General features: G+C 39.8%; 1 protein-coding gene across 2 annotated transcripts in view; it reads left to right on the forward strand.

The window, feature by feature from the left end:
* The first annotated feature begins 7709 nt into the window (after positions 1-7709).
* Positions 7710-27041, forward strand: part of LOC124605511 (E3 ubiquitin-protein ligase Ubr3) — a 297916-nt gene continuing 278584 nt past the window's right edge. Inside the window, exons 1-3 of one of the 2 annotated variants that reach the window (XM_047137248.1) lie at positions 7710-8302; positions 9924-10137; positions 26526-26654. In XM_047137248.1, the coding sequence (XP_046993204.1) occupies positions 8077-8302; positions 9924-10137; positions 26526-26654 (569 nt within the window). In that variant the 5' untranslated portion in view covers positions 7710-8076. The remainder of the gene's footprint in view (positions 8303-9923; positions 10138-26525; positions 26655-27041) is intronic. The other variant, XM_047137249.1, reaches the window with a different exon arrangement.

Raw genomic sequence — 27041 nt, forward strand, 5'->3', positions numbered from 1 at the left:
CTCATCAAACTATCATCTCATATACAATGGCAATGATCTCGCGTGAAATCGAAATAATGAAAATTAGCCCTGGCTGACAGTTTACTTGCTATCCTACAGCAACGACGATACATAGGAGTGACAGACAACAATGACTACCGCCAGTGCATTCCTGCTGTTGCCCACAGCCACAGGCAGCCGAAGTGACCCGAGATTACAAGAGTGACGTCACTAGCGCTCGGCGCGAGGGCGGTGACCTTCAACCAGCTTGAACAACCACGCTGACTGCTGCCAACACAAAGCCAACACAGGAGAGGTGATGTAACCATGGCTGTATTGGTCTTATACTTGGTTTGGCGACAGAGCATGCAACTCCTCCACACTGTACAGTCACCCAAACGCAAATACGTGGTCTGAAATAGGTGTTCCGCGTTTCTGCGCTCACTTAAGTCGCCTATAACTAAAACACATGGGCCTATCTAGTTTCGCCACGATTCAGAGTGACAATGGTAGGCTGTATGTGATAGAGAACTCAATAAATCAGTACTTCCTGATCGACACCGTCTCGTAAGTAAGCACCATCCCCAGAGAGAAATTACCAACAGAGTTTACAATGCCTGCCATACAACTACACTGAAGCGCCAAAGAAATTGGTATAGGCATGCGTGTCCAAATACAGAGATATGTAAACAGGCAGAATACGGCGCTGTGATCTGCAACTCCTATATAAGACAACAAGTGTCTTGTGCAGTTGTCAGTTCAGTTACTGCTGCTACAATGGCAGGTTATCAAGATTTAAGTGAGTTTGAACATGTTGTTACAGTCGGCGCACGAGCTATGGGACACAGCGTCTCCGAGGTAGCGATGAAGTTGAGATTTTCCCGTATAACCATTTCAGGAGTGTACAGTGAATATTAGGAAGCCAGTAAAACATCAGCCTCTGACATCACTGTGGCTGGAAGAAGATCCTGCAAGAATGGGACCAATGACGACTGAAGAGAATTGTTCAACGTGACAGAAGTACAACTCTTCCGCAAATTGCTGCAGATTTCATGCTGGGCCATTAACAACAGTCAATGTGCGAACTGTATTTGTGTATCATTGATGACTGTACGACACAAAGCTTTATGCCTTGCCTGGGCCCGTCAGCAATGACATTGGACTGTTGATGACTGGGAACATGTTGCCTGGTCGGACGAGTCTCGTTTCAGACTGTATCGAACGAATAGACGTGTACAGGTGTGGAGACAACCTCGTGAATCCATGGGCCCTGCATGTCAGCAGCTGATGGAGGCTAAAATGGTTTAAATGGCTCTGAGCACTATGGGACTTAACTTCTGAGGTCATCAGTCCCCTAGAACGTAGATCTACTTAAACCTAACTAACCTAAGGACATCACACAATCCATGTCCGAGGCAGGATTCGAACCTGCGGCTGTAGCGGTCGCGCGGTTCCAGACTGTAGCGCCTAGAACCACTCGGCCACTCCGGCTGATGGAGGCTCTGTGATGGTGTGGGACTTGTGCAGTTGGAGTGATATACAACTCTGACAGGTGCACATCCAAAGCATCCTTTCTGATCAACTGCATCCATTCATATCCATTGTGGACACAATGGTGAAGTCACTGATGGCAGTGCCACTAAAGCAGAGTTATTAAACACGGTTTTCCGAAACTCCTTCACCAAAGAAGAAGACATAAATATTCCTCAATTCCAGTCTAGAACAGCTGCCAAGATGAGAAACTTAGAAGTCCTCGGTGTACTGAAGCAACTTAAATCTCTTAATCAAGGTAAGGCCTCTGGTCCAGATTATGTATAAGTCAGGCTCCTGTCAGAGTATGCTGATACAATAGCTCCATATTTAGCAAAATACAACCACTCGCTCATAGAAAGATCAGTACCTAAAGACTGGAAAATTGCTCAAATCACATCAAAACCCAAAAAAGGGAAATAGAAGTAATCCGCTGAATTAAAAGCCCATATCACTAACGTCGATTTGCAGTAGGGTTTTGAAACACATGCTGTGTTCAAACATTATGAATTACCTTGAAGTGAATGAACCTTGAAGTGAATGATTTATTGACACGTAGTCAACACGGACTCAGAAAATATCGTTGTTGTGAATTACAACTAGCTCTTTATACTCATGAAGTAACGCGTGCTATCGACAGGGGATGTCAAATTGATTCCATATTTTTAGATCTCCAGAAGGTTTTCGACACCATTCCTCACTGGCGTCTTCTAACCAAACTGCGTGACTATGGAATATTGCCTCAGTTGTGCGACTGGATTCGTGATTTCCTGTCAAAAAGGTCACAGTTCGTAGAAATAGATGGAAATCCATCCAGTAAAACAGAAGTAACAACTGGAGGTCTCCAAGGAAGTGTTACAGGTCCTCTATTGTTCCTGATCTATATTAACGACATACGAGACAAGCTGAGTAGCCCTCTTAGATTGTTTGCAGATGATGCTGCCATTTACTGTCTTGTAAAGTTATCAGATGACCAATACACACATAGATAATGTTGTGGGTAGAGCAAACCAAAGACTGCGATTTATTGGCAGAACACTTAGAAGGTGCAACAGGTCTACTAAAGAGACTGCTTACACCACGCTTGTCTGCCCCTATCCTGGAGTATTGCTGTGCATTGTGGGATCCGCATCAGGTGGGACTGACATATGACATCGAAAAAGTTCAAACAAGGGCAGCACGTTTTGCATTATCGCGAAATGGAGGAGATAGTGCCACAGACATGATTCGTGAAATGGAGTGGCAATCATTAAAACAAAGGCCTTTTTCGTTGCGATGGGATCTTCTCATGAAATTTCAATCACCAGTTTTCTCCTACGATTGCGAAAACATCCTGTTGGCACCCACTTACATAGGGAGAAATGATCATCACGATAAAATAAGAGCAATCGGGGCTCGCACAGAAAAATGTAAGTGCTCGTTTCTCCCACGTGCTGTTCGAGAGTGGATCGGTAGATAGATAGCCTGAAGGTGGTTCATTGAATCCTCTCCCAGGCACTTTTTGTGAGTAGCACAGTAATCAAGTAGATGTAGATGTAGATTAAGCATTCCGACGGACTTGGACAATTCCAGGACAATGCCACACCCCACACGTCCAGAACTACTACAGAGTGGCTCCTAGAACACTCTTCTAAGTTTAAGCACTTCCAATGACCAGCAACCTCCCCATACATGAACATTATTGAGTATATCTGGGATGCTTTCCTATGTGCTGTTCAGAAGAGACCTACAGCCCCTAGTAATCTTGCAGATTTATGCACAGCTCTGCAGGATGTATGGAGTCAACTCCCTCCAGCACTACTTCAGACATTAGTCGAATCCATGCCACGTCATGTTGCTGCACTTCTGCGTGCTCGCAGGGGCCCTACATGATTAGACAGGTGTACTACTTTCTTTGACTCTTCAGTGTATTATTATTATTAGAGTGCTTAGTCACAACGCATTAACAGCCTGAAGTCGTCCATTTTCTGCAGATTCGGAAGCAAGGAGTGCAGCAAAGAAGTGATTTACGAACAGTAAGTATAGTGCAGACATCTGAAGTTGTTTAATTTTAAATGGGGTTGCATGGTGCAGGTCAAGGAAGTGTTGCAATGGAGATGAGTAACGCAGAGGAATCGTGTCTTGTAACAAGTGTGTGCCCTCACTGTGGATAGTTAGCTCTCTTTTCTGGTAAGGAGTTATGGGTAGCTCTTGTGAAGCACCACGGATGCCTTCGTCATTCCTTTTAATGCACAGTCACTCATACACAAACACACAAACTAAAGATCATGCCTCTTTCATCATTTTAATAATGAAAGTGTACCAAGAGAAGTCTTTCACTCTACAGTTAGGTGCTAAAGTTGGTGATAATGAAGTGGAGGGGGGCAACAGATGGTGGGTGGAGGGGGTTACCTGCTAACGCCTGAATACACTCGGAGGTAATGGTCAAGAAAAGTTGGCAACCACTGCGCTAAAGCAAAAAATGCAATAAGTAATTTACGAGGGCTACGGTCGCAGGTTTGAATCCTGCTTCGGGCATGGGTTTGTGTGATGTCCTTAGGTTAGTTGAAGTAGTTCTAAGTTCTAGGGGATGATAACCTTAGAAGTTAAGTCCCATAGTGCTTAGAGCCATTTGAAACAATTTACGAGGAAAGACTGGGAAATAGGACACAGTCTCTGCTTTGAAGAGATCTCCGTACATCAATCAACTTGACTCTCACGCTAGAGAGCACGTTATGGTCACTATGACTCTTCAAACTACGCCGGCCGCAGTGGCGAGCGGTTCTGGGCGCTACAGTCTGGAACCGCGCGACCGCTACGCTCGCAGTTTCGAATCCTGCCTCGGGCATGGATGTGTGTGAAGTTCTTAGGTTAGTTAGGTTTAAGTAGTTCTAAGTTCTAGGGGACTGATGTCCTCAGAAGTTAATTCACATAGTGCTCAGAGCCATTTCTTTCTTCAAACCTCCATCTCAGATACTGTGCAATGATCTCATGCGAAATCGAAATAATGGAAATTAGTCCTGGCTGACAGACTTCTTGCTATCCTACAGCAACGACGATACATAGGAGTGACAGATAACAATGACCACTGCCAGTGCATTCCTGGTGCTGCCCGCAGCCACAAACGGCCAAAGTCACCTGAGATTGCAAGAGTGACGTCACTAGCACTCCGTGCGTGGGCAGTGACCTTCGACCAGCTGCGACAACCACACTCACAGCTGACAACACAACGCTCACACAGGCGAGCTGATGAAACCATGTCTGCTTTGATATCGCACTTGGTTTGGCGACAGAGCATACAACTACTCCACACTGTACAGTTGCCCAAATGCAAATACGCGATCTGCAATAGGTGATTCAATTTGCTGCAGTCACTTAAGTCGCCTATGGCTAAAATACATGGGCCAAACTAGTTTGGACACAATTCTGAGTGACAGTGATAGGCTGTATGTGATAGACAACTCAATAAATCAGTACTTCCTGATCGACTCCATCTCATAAGTGAGCCTGTCATACAACTATAAGCCATAAGGAATACTCATATAAAACTTATCAGAACTGTCACACACACCGTGAACCTCAAAATGCATGAGAAATTTTCATGGCAGTTTCAGGTCGCAGATGTTTGAGAATGGATCTTGGGCACAAATTTTCTCTGTCGATTTCTTTCTCCGTGGACCTGAGACAAGGCATCCTCAAGCAAACCAACAGTGGAGAGTCAGTACCTGCTACCACCGGCTGTCCTCCACTACACCAACAGGCTGTTGCGAAGAAGACTATTCCAAGAATGTCTCCCAAATTCTCTACACGTGACACCTGTCGATCAGGAAGTACTCGTTTATCGAGCCGAGCGAACAGGTATAAAAGTCTGCCGCAGTGTGCTTCCACCTAGTGGCACTGACGGAAATTTCTAGTTGAGTGGCAAAGGCTAGCTGACCATATCGTGAATTGTAACCGTTGTTTACCAAATCCGTTGGTATTTAGCTGTAAGGCAATTATGTCACACGAGCTGCGCATGCGCAAAAGCTCTTTAAAATGTGCATAACTTAAAGGTGTGCTCGCAACCCTGTTGCCAAGTTTCTCGTAGTCAAAGAGGAGCAGTAGCACCAGAGATTTAAGTCCCTATCTTTCAAATTGCAAGCATCTATGTTACGTTTAACAGCATTCAAAGGAAAAGAACCAACAAATCCGCAAGGCATCGAAAGCTTGGTTATTCACGCGCTAATGCGCTCTTACAAAGCAGCCGCCACTGATTGGGACGGTTACTGTTCAAGTTGTATATTAATACAGGGCAGACAACATTAATAGTTACTGCAAACATTTTTGTTGTCGATGCAGTTATCTACAATGAGGTACTATCTGGAAAAAGCTGCAAAAATATTCAATCAGATTTTACAGGACTCCAAACTGTTGCAAAATTGGCAGCTTGCTTTAAATATTCAGAAAAATTGGTATCCTATGACGATAACGAACTCAAAACAATACGTGGGTGAAAAATGTGTGGGAACATAAAATGGAATAATCACATAGGTTACATCACAGGTAAAACAGGTGGCAAACCTCGGTTCATTGGGAAGACCCAGTCAATCTACAAAAGAGATTGTGTGCAAAACTCTCGTCCAACCCACTCTAGTATGTTTCTCAAGTATGTTGGACCCGTAAAAATAGGACTACGGGGGATATTGAAATATTTAAAGAAGGGCATCAGGAATTATTGTCAGAGGTCTGCCTGACCCATGGGAGTGTGTCATGGTAATGCTGGATAACGCGAACTAGCAGATACTTGAAGACAGGTATAGTTATCTTCCAAAACCCTATTTACTAAAGTTGCGAGAACCAGTATTACTCAAGAAAATTAAGAATTGCTACAGCCGCTAGCTATCTCTCTCGTAGGAAGCACGAAGTCAAGATTAGACCAACTACAACATGCGCACAAGAATTTCAGCTGTCGGTCTTGCAACGCTCCATATGTAAATGGAATTGGAAGAAATCCTAACGTGTGATACAACTGAAAACCTCTCCCATGCACTTTGCAGCTGTTTGCAGAGTATGGGTGCAGATGGCGTGAAGCTAACATTCATCTGAAAAAAATCAGTTGCAGTCTTTTTTAGAAACGTATTGGGAATAACAAAATGCAGTTTGAGTGAGTAGGCTGTAGTAGTACACTATAACGCATCCGAATGTGAAATTTTATGTCAAAATATTAATAACTCTCATTTTTTTTAGCCAACCATCTACCATATCGTTCAATGTAACAGGCTAACGGGGAATGTAATAAGACAAGACATCAGTTCCGCGTGACAGCTTTTGGCAACATGCACGAGTAAATCAGTATTGTGTGTCACGTATAAAATGCGAGTAGTGACATGAGACTGTAATACAACTCTTTTATGTATCGAGAAATTCTTCTATATTGCGTATATTTGTTTGTGGTTCATGAATATTTTTATGATGACATGTTCCACAGCATCTAACTTATAGGCATACAGTATATTATTTAAAAATAAAAAAAAAATTCAGGTCAAATTGAATGAGTCACAAGCCAGTCAAAGAATACACATTCATTAATGACAGTACAGATACGTCGTTTTGGACTTAATGAGAATGCATGCTACACTAAAGCGCCGATACCACTATAATTAGCCACAAAGGTAAATATGACAGGTAGGTCTGTGGTATTTTCTAACAAAGTAGTCCAGAAGCAACTACATGCCCACAATATTTCCGAATTACTTAACAAGCGGTTGTTGATTTTCTAAAAATTTCACTTCTACAGTGCAGTAAGTGCCTTATTCTTTACTTTAGGCTAATGTTCTTATGAAGAGGCTGCGTGTACGTGAAAGATACGTCATGATAATGTTCGAGCTCTAGTTAACTGTGGGTTCTCCAATAACCAACTTAATCAGATTGTTCTCATATCGGTTCATGCCGGGTAGTTTAGCTGTGATAATCGACTTAACCAGTCGTGCTCGCAGAACAACAAAAAAGGCCGTACTTCGCACTTTCTACTGAACTGTTGTCTATACGCCAAAGATACTACTTTTGTTGTTTTGTCTAACTAGGGAAACGTTTTGAGTTGATATCTTTGGGTTGCCACGAATCACAGACACTATAGTCTGTGACTTGTTTCTGTTTTGATTGGAATTTAGAGGGCGCTTTCGCAGCTGTAGACAGTTGACTTTCATTTGTCTTGTCCGTATCGTACGTACTGCCATCTAGTATGATTGAAGTTCATTTGTCCTTGATAGTTAGGATTGTTGATGGGAAATGGTGCAATATTTTTAAGAATCTGTTTTTATCATCCATCCCATAATGCTCTATCGTTCACAACAAATATTTTTTTGACCTTATATCGAATTGATCGTCGCGGCTTAACCTTCAAAATTGCTTAGTCTACTGATGTCAAGGCTTAATTTGTTGCTGATGCCATCGACCGTTTAGTCTGTTTCTTTTATTCCCAATATATTTTCATGGTGTATCATTGCCTATACGTCGCTTTGACAGATCGTTCCACTACAATAAGTCGTATGGGTTGGGCGTTAATGGAATTACTTGTTTGGCGAAAGAAGTTTTACGATTAGTTCAAGAATGGCATCCAATAGTAATGCTGCCCATGTGTTAATGAAAAAGGGTAAACGAGGTGCAGCAGCGTACGTCCATGCAGATTGTTCGAATTCTTCATCTCCGCAGCATCTGAGTGAACTATTGGATATAATATTAAATCCTGGAAAACCCATAGAAGAATGGGAGACTATAGACTGGATCAAGTGGTTGATGGCTGGAGGAAAGACGCCTGATGAATTCGCAAGTATAGGTAAGCCCTGCCAGTGTACTAAATGACTATTAACTGTGCTTACATGCTTAATAAAGAAAACCCGGTTTTGTCGTAAAAATGCTGTCTCGTTCTGGATGAAAATGTACTTGACATGACGTGTGTTTACATATCAGCTGAGAGAACGTACTATGCATCACACACTTATTCACGAAGTATGCGCGTAAAACTAGCTTTTGGGTAATAGCTGATTAATAAAATTGTGAAAATAATTTCACTTTAGTGAAAGCTGCCAGGATAATTGCTTACATTTAATCATCTTTTGCGCAGACGTGTGTACCGAGATGAAAATAAAAAGAAATAAAACTTTATTTGCAATTTGATGTGTTCAAAGAAGTGTTAAGTTTAGAGTATTATTAATCAGAAATACCGAATGAAAAAAAATTATACATCTGTATCTGTTTGATGGAAGTTGTCGTCTGTTCGTTATGTAATATGATTTTGGCACATCATAACATTATTTCTTGTTGATTACAACTAATCACTTACCCTATGCACTATTTGTTACGTTAGATATATTGCTTTAAACTCGCTGACGCATTCAAGTCACCAAAAGTTCAATCGGTGTAATTCTTTTATATAATTATTTAATAACCACGATTTTCCTTCTCGCATATATAAGTAGCAAATACAGTGTATTTCGTGAAATTGTTGCGTGTGAGGCAAGTTTCCTTCTTTGTGAGAACTTGCAGCCTAGTTTGTGGTTGGCCAGAAAAAGTGTAGTTGTTCATAAGATTGAGAAATTGAGAGAGTTGTGTCGTAGGGCCTCTGTAAAATGTGCGACTCTGTGGGTGATTAGATGACTTTTTCTTGAGTAGTGCTAATATCATATATTTAATATTAGGCCTAAGTCTGTTTTACATACATCTGATTAATTTCCTATATTGATATAGAATGTGTCCAGATGATGTTTTGTTTATGAACTTGACTGGTAATATTTCTAAGTATAGGTATTCAGATTTTGTAATTTTAAAGCTCCACAGAAATGTACGTTGTTCAGTTGTTCAGTTAAATTGGTGACCTCATTGAGCCTTTAATAACCACCACATATAATGTGTCAGCAGATAAATAAATGAAATGAATCACATGGTGCCCCACTTTGCATTTTTCTTAATTTATGTACTTAATAAGCAGCAAAATGCTCCTCAGACGTTTTTGTAATTGTAATACACTTTTTCTGAATTTACTTTGCAGTTTTCATCATTTATAATGAAAAGTGCATTAATTAATGAATTAAATAGGGCTTTGGACTACACTACAGAACAATCTATTACTACAAGCTTTAATTTATTCAGTTATTGGCGTTGACAACTTGCTACAAATTATCATCTTCCAATCAAGATTTTGATGAGATGTGGTCAGTTTCACACTGTAACCTGCCCTGTGTTAGTTGTGTTTTTAACTTCTACCTCACTTCTAGAAAGTTAGCAACAATTAGCAAATTATCTGGTTTCACACATTTATGGGTTCTTGCATGCCTTTATGGAAGAGATGATTTTTGTCCCAAACCAGTGATAGGCTACCCCCTTTGTATGTAACTTTTTTTTTAAGTAGTTAAGCATGTAGTCATATGTATTAAAATTTATGTTGGAACATCTTCCAGTTCGTAGGTATGACAATGCAACAACATGCGGATTAGTGTGGACTGCCAACTTTGTGGCATATCGCTGTCGCACATGTGGCATTTCTCCTTGTATGTCACTTTGTGCTGAGTGCTTCCAAAAGGGGAACCATGTGGGACACGACTTCAATATGTTTCGTAGTCAAGCAGGAGGTGCTTGTGATTGTGGGGACACTTCTGTCATGAAGGAAATGGGGTAAGTGTAATAATTGTTGATTAAGTTTCTGTTCCCAGATTTTTAACTTTATTAAGTTTGGTTTATTATTTAGTAATAGGTGGTTATATCAATGCAAAAGACTAAAAAAAGACATGTGATGCATATCTTCAATTACTGTATAAAGTTTGTTAGCAGTGGAAAAAGAAATATTGTTTTAGGCATTGTCAATGTAATGGAATATGAAACATTACTTTCTTTAATTGGCAAAGGTTGCTAATGTGAAACCTTGGATTTTGTGCATATGAATCATTTACTGATTAAAGTTAAGACTGCATAAGATGGAGAGAACAACAAATATATGCGAGCTGTTTAATTGGCAGCTGTAAATAAGTGTTAGAGTTAGATTTTAAAGAGTGGATGGAAAGCTACCAGCAGTCAAAAGTAATGACACTGGCTGATGATGTAGTTGGCAGCCACTACTAACCCCCTCAGCAGCAAACTTTGTGGAGCAGATGTGCATCTGATACAATACTTATGAAAATACAAAATTTAGTTTTCTGTTATCAGAAGGCACACATGGAGGAAGATGTACTGTGAGATATTAATCATAGAATTGAGGGAAATGTTATGACTTCGCTGAAGGCCTATGTTACTATAAATGTAATGAAAACGTGGCTAATATGAAAAGTAGCGAGCAGCTAGGTCAGACTCCGGGGTTGATGACTATTGATGTTAAAGGCTGGCACCAAGCAAAACCCAGATTGCATCCCATAATTTTGTAGCTTTGTTTCTGATGTTCATGTGGACATCAGATGCGTAATCCATTGTAGAAGATGCAGTGGTAACTCTTATGCTCACACCTCTATCATCCAAAAGAAGGCACACTGATTCCCACTCAAAAGCATTTACACCTATGGTGTCAATCTGAATCTTTCATAGCACAATGTTTTTGCAGCTAGAGATTACAGCAACCACTGTCATTGGCATTTCAGCACCAATTCTAATGTAGATGTTTGCTTGTATCTCAATTTAATACGGATAATTAGCGTGGAACTTCTTCACTATTATCAGTTAGAAGTGCTTCTGCCATTATGCAGTAATGGGTGTTGTTTTTGGAATTGTATCACACATCACATTGGCTTAGATATTTCACAACCACAGGGTATATCTGCAAGTCCACATTGATTGTATATCTTATTGGGATAACAGAAGTATCAGATTCCACCCCTCTGCTTTGACCAATGACGTCACCGATATGGCAGAAACGACCATTCACAATAACTCCCATACCGCTCCTATGACGTCATCATGTAAACATGACAACAAACACCAAAATATATTGAAAAACCACCAAACAGATATTCCTCCAAAAATGTAATTAAACTAATGAGACAAGCAGGGGAAATTGGGGGTTTTTGGGTGGGGACAAACTAAATATAAACACACGCCACTACACCAAATGACAAAAAAACACTAAAATAACAAGACCCCACAACCTTCCCAAATTCCACCACACAAAATTCACTGGAACCGGTCACTTCCCTTGACCTATATAGGTCAACAGAAACAACCAATACCACACTATAAATCTCAAAACTTTCACCACCACCACCACACTTAATCCTACCACAAAAAAACAGCACGTTGAAAATCAAAATTGGAATTGAACACTTCCCTTGACCTGTTATCCTTAAGACATCTCCCTGGTCCAAGATGCCGGAACTTGAGTAATCCTCATTTCTTCACGACACACTGGACACTTCACGACTTCAGCCAACAGGCTGAATAGTTGAAGAAATTTTATTAGAGACAACGCACTGTCCCCCCATCATTGCTGACAACCTAAAACTTTTGAGCTTGTCAGTCATATCCATACCTACCAAAGTCATAAACAAAGCAATTTACCGAAATTCACACACGACAAACAGAAAAAAAACTACAATAATGTCTACATAACAAAACCAAAATCGTTAACTCACTGAATAATATTCTGCTGAAAGCACAGTCACCACCAATACCGCACACGTGCAATGCTACTACACAAATGAACTCCATACGCCACATAACACGCTACCCGTAAACACACCACCAAAGAGAACCGCCGACCGCAACAATACGCCACCTATAAACACACCACACGTACAGACTAAACCAAAAACGTCACCTAAAACGCGCGCTCAAAACGACACCTACAAACACGCCACTCTCACAAACTAAACTCTGCGCTGTCGTGACGTCACACACCACAACAGCCTTATGTCGCGTGTCAAAACTGGCGGGTGGAATTGGACTTGTCCGTTGACCCATATTATTTCAGTTGCATTAGAAAAAGTGTATTTGAGCATACAATTCTATAACTCCCATATGAACTGCAAATCTTTTTTGTATCCTCATATTAATTTTGTGCCCCTCTGCTAGTCATTTTCATTTGCTCTAAGTACAAGTCATTAAACAGTATCATTTTCAGCTTGCTGATCATACAGTGTGTTTCTTTATTATAACTAATTGTTCTATTGAGTTTCTGAAATGTTTTTTTTTTTTTTTTGGAGAAGAAAATATACCTGTGCCCTAAGCAAATAAAAAAAAAAATGTTTGGCTAAATAGTCACCTTATCTAGCTCATTTTTATATTTTAATTTTCCTGTCTACAGGTAATCTAATTAAGGAAGGGCTCTTACAGTATATCTGGTAAAATGGTGTAACCTTATTTAATTTATTAATCATTCCTGGCCTTCCCACACCTATATTGTTGTCTAATTGAAACAACTGTTACAGAGTGTTTTTTTTTTTTTTTTTTTTTTTTTTTTTTTTTACATAGATTTGATTGTTTATGAGCTTTTGGCAGATATTTGGTCAAAATCTTTCACAGAATCTGTAATTACTGTTGAAATAATAACTCGTGTATTTCATAACCTCCTTTCATGTTGGCACCAATTTCTGAAACCTGCACTGTTAATTTCTTAGTCAGGATGATTGCATATTGCAAAAGGTTTGCAAAATTTTTAATACAAATCATTGCAAGGCATCAAAAAACACTGTGGGGTTTGTAGCTCTCCACAAATTCTCTGTCCTTCCTTATATATAAAACTGTTGCAGTTCATGTTTGTTAAACCAAATATTAGGCATCAGTTATCCATCTCTGTAATATATTTGTTAGTTTCACTTTCCCCCGACATTCTCATTTTCATTGATAGTATTGTAATCTTGTCTTTTCAGGACTTTTTTTCATATATCAGATGATTTTCATCTACTCTTTTGTAACAGTCTTTTAGGAATGCGTGTATCCTCCTAAGAAGATTCTTAATGTACTGTAGCTTTGCGTTTTTCTTGTGATGATATCCAATACAGGGCTGCCACAAGTTCTGGAAATCAGGCAATTTCAAACGTGTTGGGGAAATCAGTGAAATATCAGAGAAATTTTAAAAGAACACTGGAAAACTCAGTAGATGCAATGGTTTGTTTACTGAGATATCATGCATTGTCGCTGGCTGGCCGCAGCTGAGTACATGCACTGCTTCCCTACTCCCTCATTCTTACTGCTTCTCCCCATCCTACCATTCCCCTCACCTTGCAGCCAGTGCTACCACCACTTCTTGCCACTGGCCTAGCAGCTGCCAGCAAGAGGCGGGGAGGCGTGAGGAGTGGTTTGTTTGGATCTGATTCTCAGGGACTGTTGACACAGCAGACAGAGGCGGCGGTTGTGTGTGCATGAGTTGAGTCTGAGTGATTATGTGAAAGTGTTTGTGCTCGCGTTTTCTGACAAGGCTATGGCCGAAAATTTAGTTGTGAGAGTATGATTGTCTCTTCTATGTGCCTGTTTGGCTCAGTGAACATCTTCATGTTGAGTTGTTACCTATCCACATTAGTATTAATTCTCAGGGTATTCACACAAGTTATCTGTTGCATGGATTGATCACTGCAATTTGCTTGCATCAATATGGTGTCCATGACACATAAATAGCTGGCCTCATGAGTGGACTTCCAAGACGGGTGAAAACTGCAGGCCATTTCTGCAGGTATCTCATAGAGATCGGGCCTGCCGACGAATTTCAGGAACTGCAACTGTCTCACTGCAAGCACATTGTACAGTGCAGCGTTTTACAGACATTTGATTTATTGTAGTACATTTTGGCTCTTAGAAAGTACGTTTGGCCGCTGGGTTGCAACTCTTCATTCAGGTGATGCCACATTGGGCAACCTGTGAGTCTGTGATCATGAAATGATGACGAGGTAACACAACACCATGTCCATGAGTGGAGAAAATCTCCACTCTGGCTGGGAATCGAACTCGGGCACGCTGCGAGGTAGGCAAGCACGTTACCACTTAGCTAAGCAGGCGGACGCACACTACCTCTAAAGTAATAGACATAACACAGTGGGTAATAACTGACAATAACGAATGTAATAGAACCGACATGTTATTGGTGGTCGTCTATAGTGTTGGTTAGGCAACTCATTCCTACCTTATATGCTTCTTTCTAAAGGCCGAATTTTTTATGAGGTTATTTCTGAAATCAGTGAAGATATTTTAAATCTGTCTTGCAACTCCAAGGAAATGCGCATTTTTGTTACCAAATGTGTTTTGTTTTATTGATATAAAATAACATCAGTAGTCTTAATGAAACACACATACCACTTGGCTTGCTTTCTCCATCTGAAAACAGTTCATTACAATAGATGTTGATGTGAGTACTTAACATTTTTGCTCACATGTTTAGAGATACAAAAGTCCCTATATTTTTTTTTTGTCAATGTCAATCTCAAAATTTGTCAGGCAAAAATGCTAAAACTTGTCAGGAAATCATGGAAATATCACGGAATTTTACTTGGGGAAACTTGTGGCAACCCTGCGACATCTTGGCTAAGGAGGTACGATGCCTATTCCATTCCTTAGCATTCATGTTACCACAGTCTCTTTGTCTCCATTAACTTTATCATTATGATTGCACTGTCTCACTTGTTTACCAAGAAAGTGCTAGTTATATTGTTTGCTCTCATATTTAACTTTGATTGTCTTGTTTGCTAGAGTGATAAACATGTATATTAATTTTGTTTGATGCCTCTTAAGTTTAATTTATCCTTAAAAGATAATTTTCTGTATATTTATTCTTTAAGTGTTACCTGTTGATTCGGTTGTTCATCAATAATTCCAATAGTATATAACATCCTATCATTTCTGACATTGTCTCAAATTTCATATTTTACAGTCATCTATCAGTGTCGTTTTTACTCATTAGATAACAAAGAAAAGGTAATGTTTGGATGTTTCTGTTGGATAAAGAGAGACAATATGTTTAGAAAAACATTGATGATTTGCAATTAAACAATAATTTATGCAAAGATTGACAATTGACATCCAATGTAAGAAAATATTTTGCATAAGTACAGAAGGGGAAAAATCTATATTTTTTTCCAAACACTTATTTCTTAATTTAGCCATCACCAAAATATGTAGACGTAAACGACTTACCATCAGTTCAAAGAGAAATATCAGTAAAAATGCAGTTACGGTATAGCACTGTTTTTCTTTTACATACTGCTGTTGGTAACTGTTAGCTCAATGAATGATGATAAGTGAACACGAAAATTTACGAGTTTGTTTGTTGGTACCCAATCAGAATATTCATTCATAATTTCCTATGTTTCTTATATAAAGATAGCTGTAATTTTTTTTAGGTTAGTATTTAAATACATCATCAGACTTTTTGGGGAATAAAACATAAAAGCAGGTTACTGCAATGAAGAACATATATCTTGGGCTACACTACATCTTCATACACACTCTGCAAGGCACCGTACAGTGCGTGGTAGAGGGTATTCTGTATCACTGTTTGTCATTTCCTTTCCTGCTCCACTCACAAATAAAGCAAGGGATAGACTGCCAGTGTGTCTCAACATGAGCCCTCATTTCTCTTATCTTCGTGGTCCTTACGTGAAATATATGTTGGTGGCAGTAGGGTTGTTCAGAAAGTCAGCTTCAAATGTCGGTTCTCTTAAATTTTCTCAATATTGTTCCTCGAAAAGAACATCACCTTTCCTCTAGGGATTCCTATTTGAGTTCCCAAAGCATCTCTATAACGCTTGCATGTTGTTTGAACTTATCGGTAACAAATCTATCAGCCTGATTCTGAATTACTTTGATGCTTTTTTGCCATCCAATCTGATGCAGATCCCAAACACCTGAGAGTACTCAAGAATAGGTAACACTAGCATCGTATATGCAGTCTCCTTTGCAGGTGAACCAAACTTCCCAAAATTCTCCCAGTTGCCTTTCCTACCACGGTCCTCATTTGCTCATTCCATTTCATTTCTCGTTGCAGTGTTACATTCAGATTTGTAAATAACCTGACTGTGTCAAGCAGCGCATTACCAATGCTCTATTTGAACATTACGAATTTGTTTTTCCTAGACATCCACATTAATGTACATTTTTCTGCATATTGAGCTAGCTGCCATTCATTTTTATATGTATAAAAACTATCTGTCGGACAGGGTGGGCAGCAATCTGTGATTGTTTATTGATGATGCTTTGTGCGTGTGCGTGCGTATGTACGTACTTCCCTGGGGCACTCCAAATGATACCCTTGTCTTTGATGAAACCTCACCTTCGAGGACAGTGTACTGGTTTTTATTACTTAGAAGTCTTCAAGCCATTCATATCTGAGAACGTATACCATATGCTCATATCTTCATTACCAGTCTGTAGTGCTTTTCAGAATCTAGAATTTTGCCCCACATCCATAGTTTGCAGTATATAATGTGAAAAAAAAGGACAAATTGAGTTTTGCATGAGTGTTGCACTCTAAAACAGTGCTGATTCGTGGACAGAAGCTTTTCACTGTCTAACAAATCTCTTATTTTCGAAGTCAGAATGTGATAAAGAATTCTGCTGCAAACTGATAATATTGGTCTGTAATTTTGCGGGTCCATTCTTTTATCATTCTGGTATTCAGGAGTTACCTGCGCTTTTTTCCAGTTGCTTGGGAGTTTCCACTGGGTGAGCGATTCACAATAAATGCAAGATGGGTGAGAGATTAATAAATAAATGCAAGCTATGTAAAGAACCAGTGCCATAGAATTCTTTGTAAAACTGAATTGGGATTCCATCTGGGCCTTGTGACATATTTGTTTCCACTCTTTCACTCGTTTCTCTATGCCAGGGATGACTATTATTATGTAGTCCACACGGAAGTCTTTGAGATGGTCAAACAATGGTATGTTTGTACGATTCTCCTGGGTGAACAATTCTTAAACACAAAGTTTAAAAATTTCTGCTTTTCTTTTGCTAGCTTATACTACCACATGAGACTGGTCAGTGAGTTACAGATTGGTAACCTTAGACCCCCTTAGTGACTTTACACTGGACCAGAATTTTCTCGGATTCTCAGCTAGGTCTTTTGCTAAGGTATGACAATGAGAGTTTTATGCTTCATGGATAGTTTTTTTCACAGATGCATGAATCTCCGCTTCTATGTCAGTCATTATTTGCTTGCTCTCTTTTGAACTGAGAATGCAACAGTGTTTGCTTCCTCAACATTTTCTGAATTTAGTTGTTAAACCACGATGGGTATTTATCTTCTTTAATCCACTTACTAAGTGCTTACTTCTCCAGGGCAAAATTTATAGTCTGTTTAAACTTTGCCCATAATTCCTCTATGTCTGTCATACTGGAACTAAATAATATCAATTCATTGTCTAAGTGTGATACTAACAACAACTTTTCTGCTCTTTCTAGCAGTCTTATTTCACTATCTGCATACTGTCTGACGACTGTTCATCATGTTACCTCAAACTAGCCTTCTTGACTGTTTTATTAACTTAAGTAACTGCTGTTGCTATATCATCATCATCAACAACAATAATATTGACGCCATCAATAATATCTGCTGTGTTTGTAGCTGCAGGGTCTAAAATATTTCCATTGCTTGTGAGCTGCCAAACTACAAGTACTGAACAAGACTGTCTGACTGACTGTCTGTCTGCCCCCCCCCCCCTCCCCACCCTCCCTTGCAGTGAATCCACAGATGTTGCGACATATACTCTGCATGTTGTTAAAGTCACCTCCAACTACTATTGCATGATATGGGTATTTATGCGCTACTGCCTGTAGACTTCCTGTAGACTCGAAAAATGTCACAGCAAAATCAGGTGGCCAGTAAAAACATCCAACAATTATCTTGTTTTCACCTAGACCTGTTATAGGTGACCGGATAACTTCACTGGCATATTCAATTTCAATCTCAGTAGAGACAATATTCTTGTCAACTGCAATGAGCAGCCCCCCTCCACCTCCTGTGGTGCCTAATCTATCTTTCTGATATTTGTTCTAAGAGTTCCTAATCATTTCAGAGCTTTATACTTCAGGTTTCAGCCAGCTCTTGGTCCCAATAATAATTTGAGCGCAAGAATTTTTGTGGGCAGCAGGAAAGTCAGGTACTTTGTTACGAATGCTTCAACAATTTGCTGATAAAATTTTAACAGTCAAAGAGTCTTTACTCTAAGTGCAGTCTTATTTCACTATCTGCATACTGTCTGATGACTGTTCATCACAGTACCTCAAACTACCGCCTAGCCCAATAAAACCCCACATGCATTTCACAAGTATTCTGCTACCTGAGTACCTGCCTCATTTGTGTTGTGCACCCTTGACCTATCAAGGGAAGTCCTACAATTCCCCACCCAATTATACAGTTCCAGAAATCTGCAGCCAAGATTGTTACAGAGTTGATGAAGTCTTTGGTTGAGGTCCTTCACATGGTACCAAACCAGAGGACCCTAATCAACCCTGGATACAATGCTGCAAATTGTTAGCTCCATTTGCACCCAGCACAGAGGCCAGTAGGTTTCACCACTTCTTCTAGCCATGTGTATGAACTGAGCATGGCCTCAGAACACATGCGGAAGGCATTGTTCGTGCCGATGTGATATACAACTTGCAAATGACTGCTTCCTGCACTCTGCAGGCAAGGCCTCCCCCACATTGTGAATGAGTTCTCCCCCCCGCACCCCCCCACCCCACCCCACCCCCTCCTCCCTCCTGGCAGATGTACTTAGTGCACATTGGCTTTCTTTCCAGCCCTGAATGCTATCTCCATAAGGGTCTCCATAATGCGCCTAATGTTGGAGCTCCTGATAAATAGCAGACCCCTGCCTGCGTGTCCCTACTTGGACCTGTTCACTCAAAGGGCAATAGGCGAAGCCAGGCGGCCAGTCTCCACATTGTCCCTCCACTTCAAGTGACACAGATGTGTCAGTCTACCTGCTGTGAGAATGGATTCATCACGTTGGATACACTAGGAGGTGCCTTGGCAGCAGAGCCCATGGATGAAACAAGTGACACCTGAGTTGACCCATGTGACATGCCAAATTCTACGCAATTGCTAAACTTTGAGGCAACTGCCTGAAGGTGGCTGATCATAGCCAAAAGCAGCATTCAGCTGTTCCTGAACAGCTGCCAGCTCCTTCTGCATCTGCACACAGCATGTTCTCATCCTAACCACCATAGCAAGACAGACTAAGAGTTAAAGTATAAACGCAGACACACACCTAGATATGCAACTAGCTACCCTCCTGATGTGTCACAAACAGATGCTGATCCCTTAATGAATTGTATAGCTAGCTGTTCAGAAGAAATGAAAACTGCGCTGCAGACTTCCTAAATATACACTTGCAGTTCGAAAACATGAGATTAAACTTCTTAGACAGAAAAGCATGCAAGGAATTTAAGAAGTATACTACTAGAAAAATTGCAGGGAAAGCTAAATAGCAACTTTTAACTCTGTAGATGTGTAACAGGCATCAGCTGGGGCCTAACTGAGTGTCTTACGAGGCTGAACTGAACTTACACTACACATGTATCTACTACACCAATCATATTTTTGCATTGAGATTCATTAGTGTCACCATCTCACAACCAAACACACATTCCAGTGTAATCTTAGGGCTTGTGCTATGCTACAGGTCAGTCTTATCAGCACATCTAGTTTAGTTCTTGCTCTCCATATCAGAAATGAATAATTTATCATATTCTGCTGAAGTAAATATTTAGATGTCATGATTCTCACTGAGTTCCGTGTACAATCACCTGATTGACTGTGACTAAATGGAAACAAACTGCCAACAGCAGAAAGCAGCAGAAGAGCCTTGTACACCGTAAGAGCACTATTTTTGAGAAAAAATCTTTTATGAGTTGTTAGGAATAGAGCTCTTTCCACGTAGAGGACTTTGGTGTTGCCTTTTCACGACTGCTGTTGCTGTTTGATCTTTGCAGAACAGGCTTTGCAAAATAGAAAGGAAATGTTTATAAGAAATCTGCATAATCTGTTAGTGAGTGCATCACAGATATGTTTAATAGGTGGCACTGCAACAGCTGTTAATCACAAAAATTTGAAATGCCATCTTTTGAGAGCTGTTGACCACATTAGTAATAAGAAACAATAAAATTCCTGAAGTTAGTTAAATTAGTTTAATACAGTAAACATATGAACTGTGGACATAGCCTGGATGGGGTTGCTTGGGTGCTTCTACGTGGTCTAGTCACATTAATATGATCATTTGTCAGAAGCCTGAGAATAACAATGTTTTGCAGCAGGGATGTGCAGGAAGGCAGTCCATAAGGTTCTGGAAGGTACGAATAGGGATATGGAACTATTCTGACTTGAGTACAGTGGCCAGCTGCACTAGGTTTTTCAGTTGAGGATACATGACATGAACAGCCCGATCGAGGAGGTCCTACAAATTCTCCATTGGGTTTAAATCCAGGGGGAGAGTATGGTAAAGTGGTGCTGTTTGAACCACCCATGTACACCTCAAGGTGTGTGCCACGTAGCATTGTCCTACTGGTAGATGCCATCATTCCAAGGACAAAACAAACTGCATACTTGTGTTGATCCACAGCACCTTTCAGAATGATGGGATCAACCAGGGAATGCCACTAAAACATTAGCTAGACCATAACTCTCCCTCCTCCAGCCAGGACCCTTCAGATGATTGTTGCAGTGCCATACATGCCAATGCCCACCTGTCCGATGGAGCGTAAAGCACGATTCATCTGAAGAGGGCATCTATCATTACTAAGTGGCATCCAGTTGCAATATTGGCAAGCAGATTCCAGCCTCCATCACCCATGAAGAGCAGTCAACATGGGTGCATGAACCAGTTGCCTTCTGTGAAAGCCTGCACGCAGCAACTTTCGCTGTATGGTTGTTAAGAGGACACTGTTGTTAACCCCTTGGTTCACCTAGATGATTAGTTGCTGAACAGTTGCACATCTGTTCACCTGTACACATTTCTACAGCTGTCATTCACCCCAGTCACCTAGGGCGCATGATGCACCACAGTTGCTTCGGCACCAGTTTTGGATAGTGGCATTTTGCCATTCACAGTGTACCTCAATCATAATGACATGCAAATTGTTGATAAACTTAGCCGATTCGGAAATGCTTCCATCCTTGGGCTGAAAGCCAATGATCACGTGCTTTTGGATGTCAGATAAATTACTCCATTTCTGTATTATGATATTATGATGACAACTGCACTATTTCTGCATAACCCCCCCCCCACCCACCCACACACACACACACACACACACACACACACATTTCATAGTGCCTCCACGCTAGTTCTGCCACCTGCCTGCCATCTATGAGTCGTTATTGGACATTGATGTTGAACATAGGCAGTGGTTATTTTAATGTGATGGTTACTTTCATGTGACTCAGTGGTCACATTAATGTAATTGGATCATGTACAATACAAATAGCTGTAGTATACTGAACAGGTATCTGTGGGGAGGCCATACAAACCTATGGTTGCTGAAGAGGCGCAGCAGCCATTTCAGTAGTTGCAAGGGGGCAATAGTCTGGATAATGGACTGTACTGGACTTGCGACATTAGTCAATATAGTGTTGCTATGCTGGCTCTATGAACAGTTGAAAACAAGGAGAAATGACAGCCTTAATATATCGAGAGGACGTGCACCTTTACTTTGTGGTTTAATGATGATGGTATCCTCTTGGGTAAAATTGTTCCTCATTCGGATCTTTGGGTCGGGATTATTCAGAAAGATGTCATGAGGAAAAGCAAAACTGGAATTCTGTGAGTTGGAGTGTGTGCTGTTACATCCCTTAATAGGTTAAGTAGGCTAGAGATTTAAAATGAGAGATGGGTAGGTTGAAGTTAGATACAGTGGGAATTAGTGAAGTGACATGGTAGGATGAACAGGACTCCCTGTCATTTGAGTGCAGCGTTATCAGAAAAATTCAAACAGGAGTAGGTCTAATAATGAAAAAGGAAATAGCAATGTGGGTAATCTATTATGAATAACATAGTGACTATATTACCATGGCTGAGGTAGATACATAGGCAACACCTACAACAGTAGCAGTTTACATGCTGACTAGCTCTGTGTTTTACAGAGGCTGAAAGAAAGTATGGCGAGATAAAAGAAATTACTCAGTAGTTCAGAAAGATGAAAATTTCATTTTGGTGGGAATCTTCGCCAGAAGATGATGAGTATGTCACTCGACGAAATGTCGCAGTTTGAAGACACCGCCACCCGGCTGTAAGCCCAAGAACTCTTTTGCCATTTTGAAACTAGATTACAAGCTGCAAAACTTTCCCATTGGCAGATGTGGATTCTGACCATAATGTTTTGGTTATGACCTATGGATTAAAGCTGAAGAAATTGCAGAAAGATCGAACAGGGATAAATTGAATCAACCAGAGGTTGTTGAGAATATCAAAGATACCGTTAAGCAATTATTTATAGAAATGGGGTAAAAGAATACAACAGAAGACAAATGGGTAATTTTGAGAGATGAAATAATAAAGGCAACACAGCATCAAGAAACCAAAAAGACAAGATCCAGTAGAACTCCTTGAATAACTCACAAGGTATTGAACCTAACTAATGTAAGATGAAAATATAAAAACTTAGCAGATGAAGCAGGCCAAAGGGAATACAAATGTCTAAAAACTATAATGACAGGAAGTGCAAAATGGTGAAGCACTGATCGCTGGATGAAAACTGCATGCATGTTTAGGAGAAAGACCAATGCTGATGATAGGGGAAACTAAACAGACCTTTGGAAAAAATAGAACCAAATGTATGAATATTAAGAGCTCAAATGCCAAGCTTGTATTATGCAAAGAAGGGAAGACAAAGTTGGAAGAAATAAGTAGCAAGTCTAAATAAGGGAAACCAACTTGAAGAAAATATTGTATTAGGGGAAGAAGTAGTAGGTGAAGATGAGATGGGAGATTTGATACTGCAAGAATAATTTGACAGAGTACTGGAAGACTTACATTGAAACAAGACCCCAGGAGTATATGAAATTCCATCAGAATTACTGAGATCCTTCAGAGAGCCAGTCATGACAAAATTATTCCACCTAGTGTGCAAGATAAATGAGATCTGCAAATTATCCTAATATATCAGAAAAAATATAATAATGCCAATTCAAAAGAAGGCTGGCGCTGACAGATGTGAATACTGGCAAATATTCAGTTTAATAAGTTGTAGCCTTAAAATATAGACACATTATTTACATAAGAGTGGCGAAACTGGTAGAAGCCATTCGCGGGTATGGTCAGTTTGGGTTCTAGGGAAATGAAGGAACATGCAAGGCAGTACTAACCCTAAGAATGATCTTAGAAGATAGGCTGAAGAAAGAAAAATCTGCCTTTATACCATTTGTAGATTTAGAGAAAGCTTTTGGCAGTGTTGATTGGAATGCACTCTTGGGGATTCTGAGGATATTGAGAATAAAATGCAGGGAGCAATAAGTTACCACTAGTCTAGAAACCAGACTGTAGTTCTAAGACTTGAAGGGCATAGAAGGGAGGCAGTGGTTAACAAGGAAGTGAGACAGCATGGGGCTCTGTGTTAGGCAAGCTCAGGAAGAACAAATAATACATTGAGATTTGCTGAGGACATTGCAGAGGTTGCAAGGGATTTTGCACAGTAGTTGAACAAAATGAACAGTGTCTTGAAAAGAAGATACAAGCTTTTGATACTTGGTGTTACAGAAGAATGCAGAAGATTAGATGGGTTGATCGAGTTACCAATGAGAAGGTACTGAATTGATTTGAGGGGAGAAGAGATTTATCGCAAAACTTGATTAAAAGTGGGGATTGGTTAATATGACACACCCCAAGGTGCAAAGGAATAGCTGATTTCGTAATAGAAAGAAGTATGGGGTGAAAATTGTAGAGGGAGACCAAGGCTCGGATGCAAGAAAATGGTTTCAGACATATATGTAGGTTGGAATAATTGTTCACATTACATTAGTGTGTAGAGCTGCATCATACCACTCTTAGGACTGCAGATCACAACAACATGGTAAACCAGTTTTGTTTGTCACCAACCGGGAACACTAGTAGTTTCCCTGATAAGTGTATAACACTCATATCTTTTGTCAATATTTGATTGATCATCATTACATCTGAAGCTCATGCCTGGGGTATACCATAAACAATAGCATTTCCAATCTTGACAAATTTTATGTTTCTGTTTAACTTTCCAAAAATTTGATTGGGAAAGCATGTATTGTAACAAACTCAAAATAAGTTACTTTTGATATCTTTATAAATAGTACAGATAACAACTGTTTCAAAGTGGAGTCGGCTGTAGAAAGTGCTAACCCGCAAGACCAGTTTTTGTGGCAGACCTCCAGTGAAAAACAAAAACTTAATATAATAAGACAAAACGGTTTATGTAGTAAAGTGTTTTCTAACAGTGCATGTGGAGCCACATGTGACTTGGTGTGTGGTGTATTAAAAAATACATCAGATAAAACAATCACTCTAACCATGCCTAATTTGAGAGTTAACACTTTCTTCTGCCAGCCCATTCAATGAATCCCAGTACATTAATTTCAGCTTGTTCCCGTTTATGTTTTTAGAATTATATATATTTATATCAATCAGTACACTTTGCATTCACAACAACTGGAAGATAAGCCTGAATAGCTTTTTCATTTGTACCCATTTAGCTTCATTTTCACCTACTTAATATAAAAGTGCAAAACTTCCCTTAGTTATTATCAATGTGTGCATACTGTTTCTTTACTATTCCCAACATAAAAGAAAGACAGTGGTAGAAATCTATATTCCATGCAGCCTGAGCCTAGAAATTCAACATTACTATTAGTTGGAAACATTAGACCAGTTGTCTAATTATTTGATTGGTGTTTCAAGTTGTGTGTAGTTAATCTCTTATTTTTTTGTGCTGTGACACTGATAACAATGGACTAGAAAAACCCCCTGACCACCTCATCATAATTATATAGAAGTAACAGTTTCATAGCTTGTTTGTTGATATGCGGAAAATGTCCTTTTGAGGTGTATACTGTTCAAAAAATCAACAGCGGAGTGTGTATTGTTAACACAGTCAAAAGTGTGCTGGAAAGGTGTGTTTGAGATACAAGAAACATGACTAGAAACCTATTTTCCTTCAATTCACTAAGAACCTTTTAAAAATTGAGAACAGTTGACGTATTGGTATCACAAGCCTTTTTTATATCATCTAAAATTTTATTTTACAATGATAGACATGTCTTAAGACAACATAATGGTCATGGAGCTAGTTTTCAGTTAAATAAATAAATCTAATTGACTTCCACCTCGACTGACATCTCTGTCCAAACTCTTTGCCTTTACGCATGTCTGCTTGTGTCTGTATATATGTGTGTGTGTGTGTGTGTGTGTGTGTGTGTGTGTGTGTGTGTGTGTGGGCGCGCGCGCGCGCGCGCGCGCGATACCGGTCCCATTTTCCCCCTAAGGTAAGCCTTTCCGCTCCCGGGATTGGAATGACTCCTTACCCTCTCCCTTAAAACCCACATCCTTTCGTCTTTCCCTCTCCTTCCCTCTTTCCTGATGAAGCAACCGTGGGTTGCGAAAGCTTGAATTTTGTGTTTGTGTTCGTTAGTGTCTCTATCAACATACCAACGCTTTCGGTTGGTAAGTTACATCATCTTTGTTTTTAGATATATTTTTCCCGCGTGGAATGTTTCCCTCTATTATAATCTAATTGAAAACATATATATATATATATATATATATATATATATATATATATATATAGTCATGATCCCGTTTTTTGAAGATTTTAAATGCAGAAAACAAAAAACAAGATTGTACATTTGGTTTTGAGCCATTGTTCCTAAGTAAAAAGGTTTTCAAGTGATGGTTGAATCGCAGTGAATTTCGAGGTCAAACCACAAACAGGGCCATAGCTGTTGTTCCCCTAAATCCATTTTTACCTAAGCAATTAGACAATAGTTAAAAAACAACATGTTAACCCCAAATAAAAGTGATAACTTTTTCCAATCAGTCACAGCTTAAGTGTTGAAACTTGTTACACTTTTACAAATTAATATTAACTACATTCAAAATGTTTCATATTTAATATCTCATTCAATTGCACAGGTTTTGTGATCGACATGGACCAAAGGCACAAGTCAACAAACCATCTGCTCCTAATGATCTGATGTGTGTAGCAGAAGCTATAATGCCACGTATTATACTGAGACTGCTTCAACATCTCCGCGAACACAGGTACTGCAATCTGCAGTGTGTGTGTGTGTGTGTGTGTGTGTGTGTGTGTGTGTGTGTGTGTAAAAAGTAACTCTACATGGATTTGTACATTAGTATGGTTTTTTTACCTTATTAATCAAGCTACTACCTCCTCTTTGTTATTTGTGAATATAGCTGCCTTTGCAGTTAGTGTCTACTGTCATGATGATGTACATATATTTGTTGTTGTGCACAGCACCACTTCATAAGGCTTGGTAATATTGAAATTTTGTTGCAACCTGCCACCATGTGTAAGCAAACTGCATCCTCTCCGTGCTTACCGTATAACTCTTTCCCTGTGCAAAGGTGCCCTTTGATGTGACACTAACTGTAATAGCAGTAAGTGCTGCCACTATTTAATAGTATGTT

Source organism: Schistocerca americana, chromosome 3, assembly GCF_021461395.2.
Source record: "Schistocerca americana isolate TAMUIC-IGC-003095 chromosome 3, iqSchAmer2.1, whole genome shotgun sequence".
Lineage (NCBI taxonomy): Eukaryota > Metazoa > Arthropoda > Insecta > Orthoptera > Acrididae > Schistocerca > Schistocerca americana.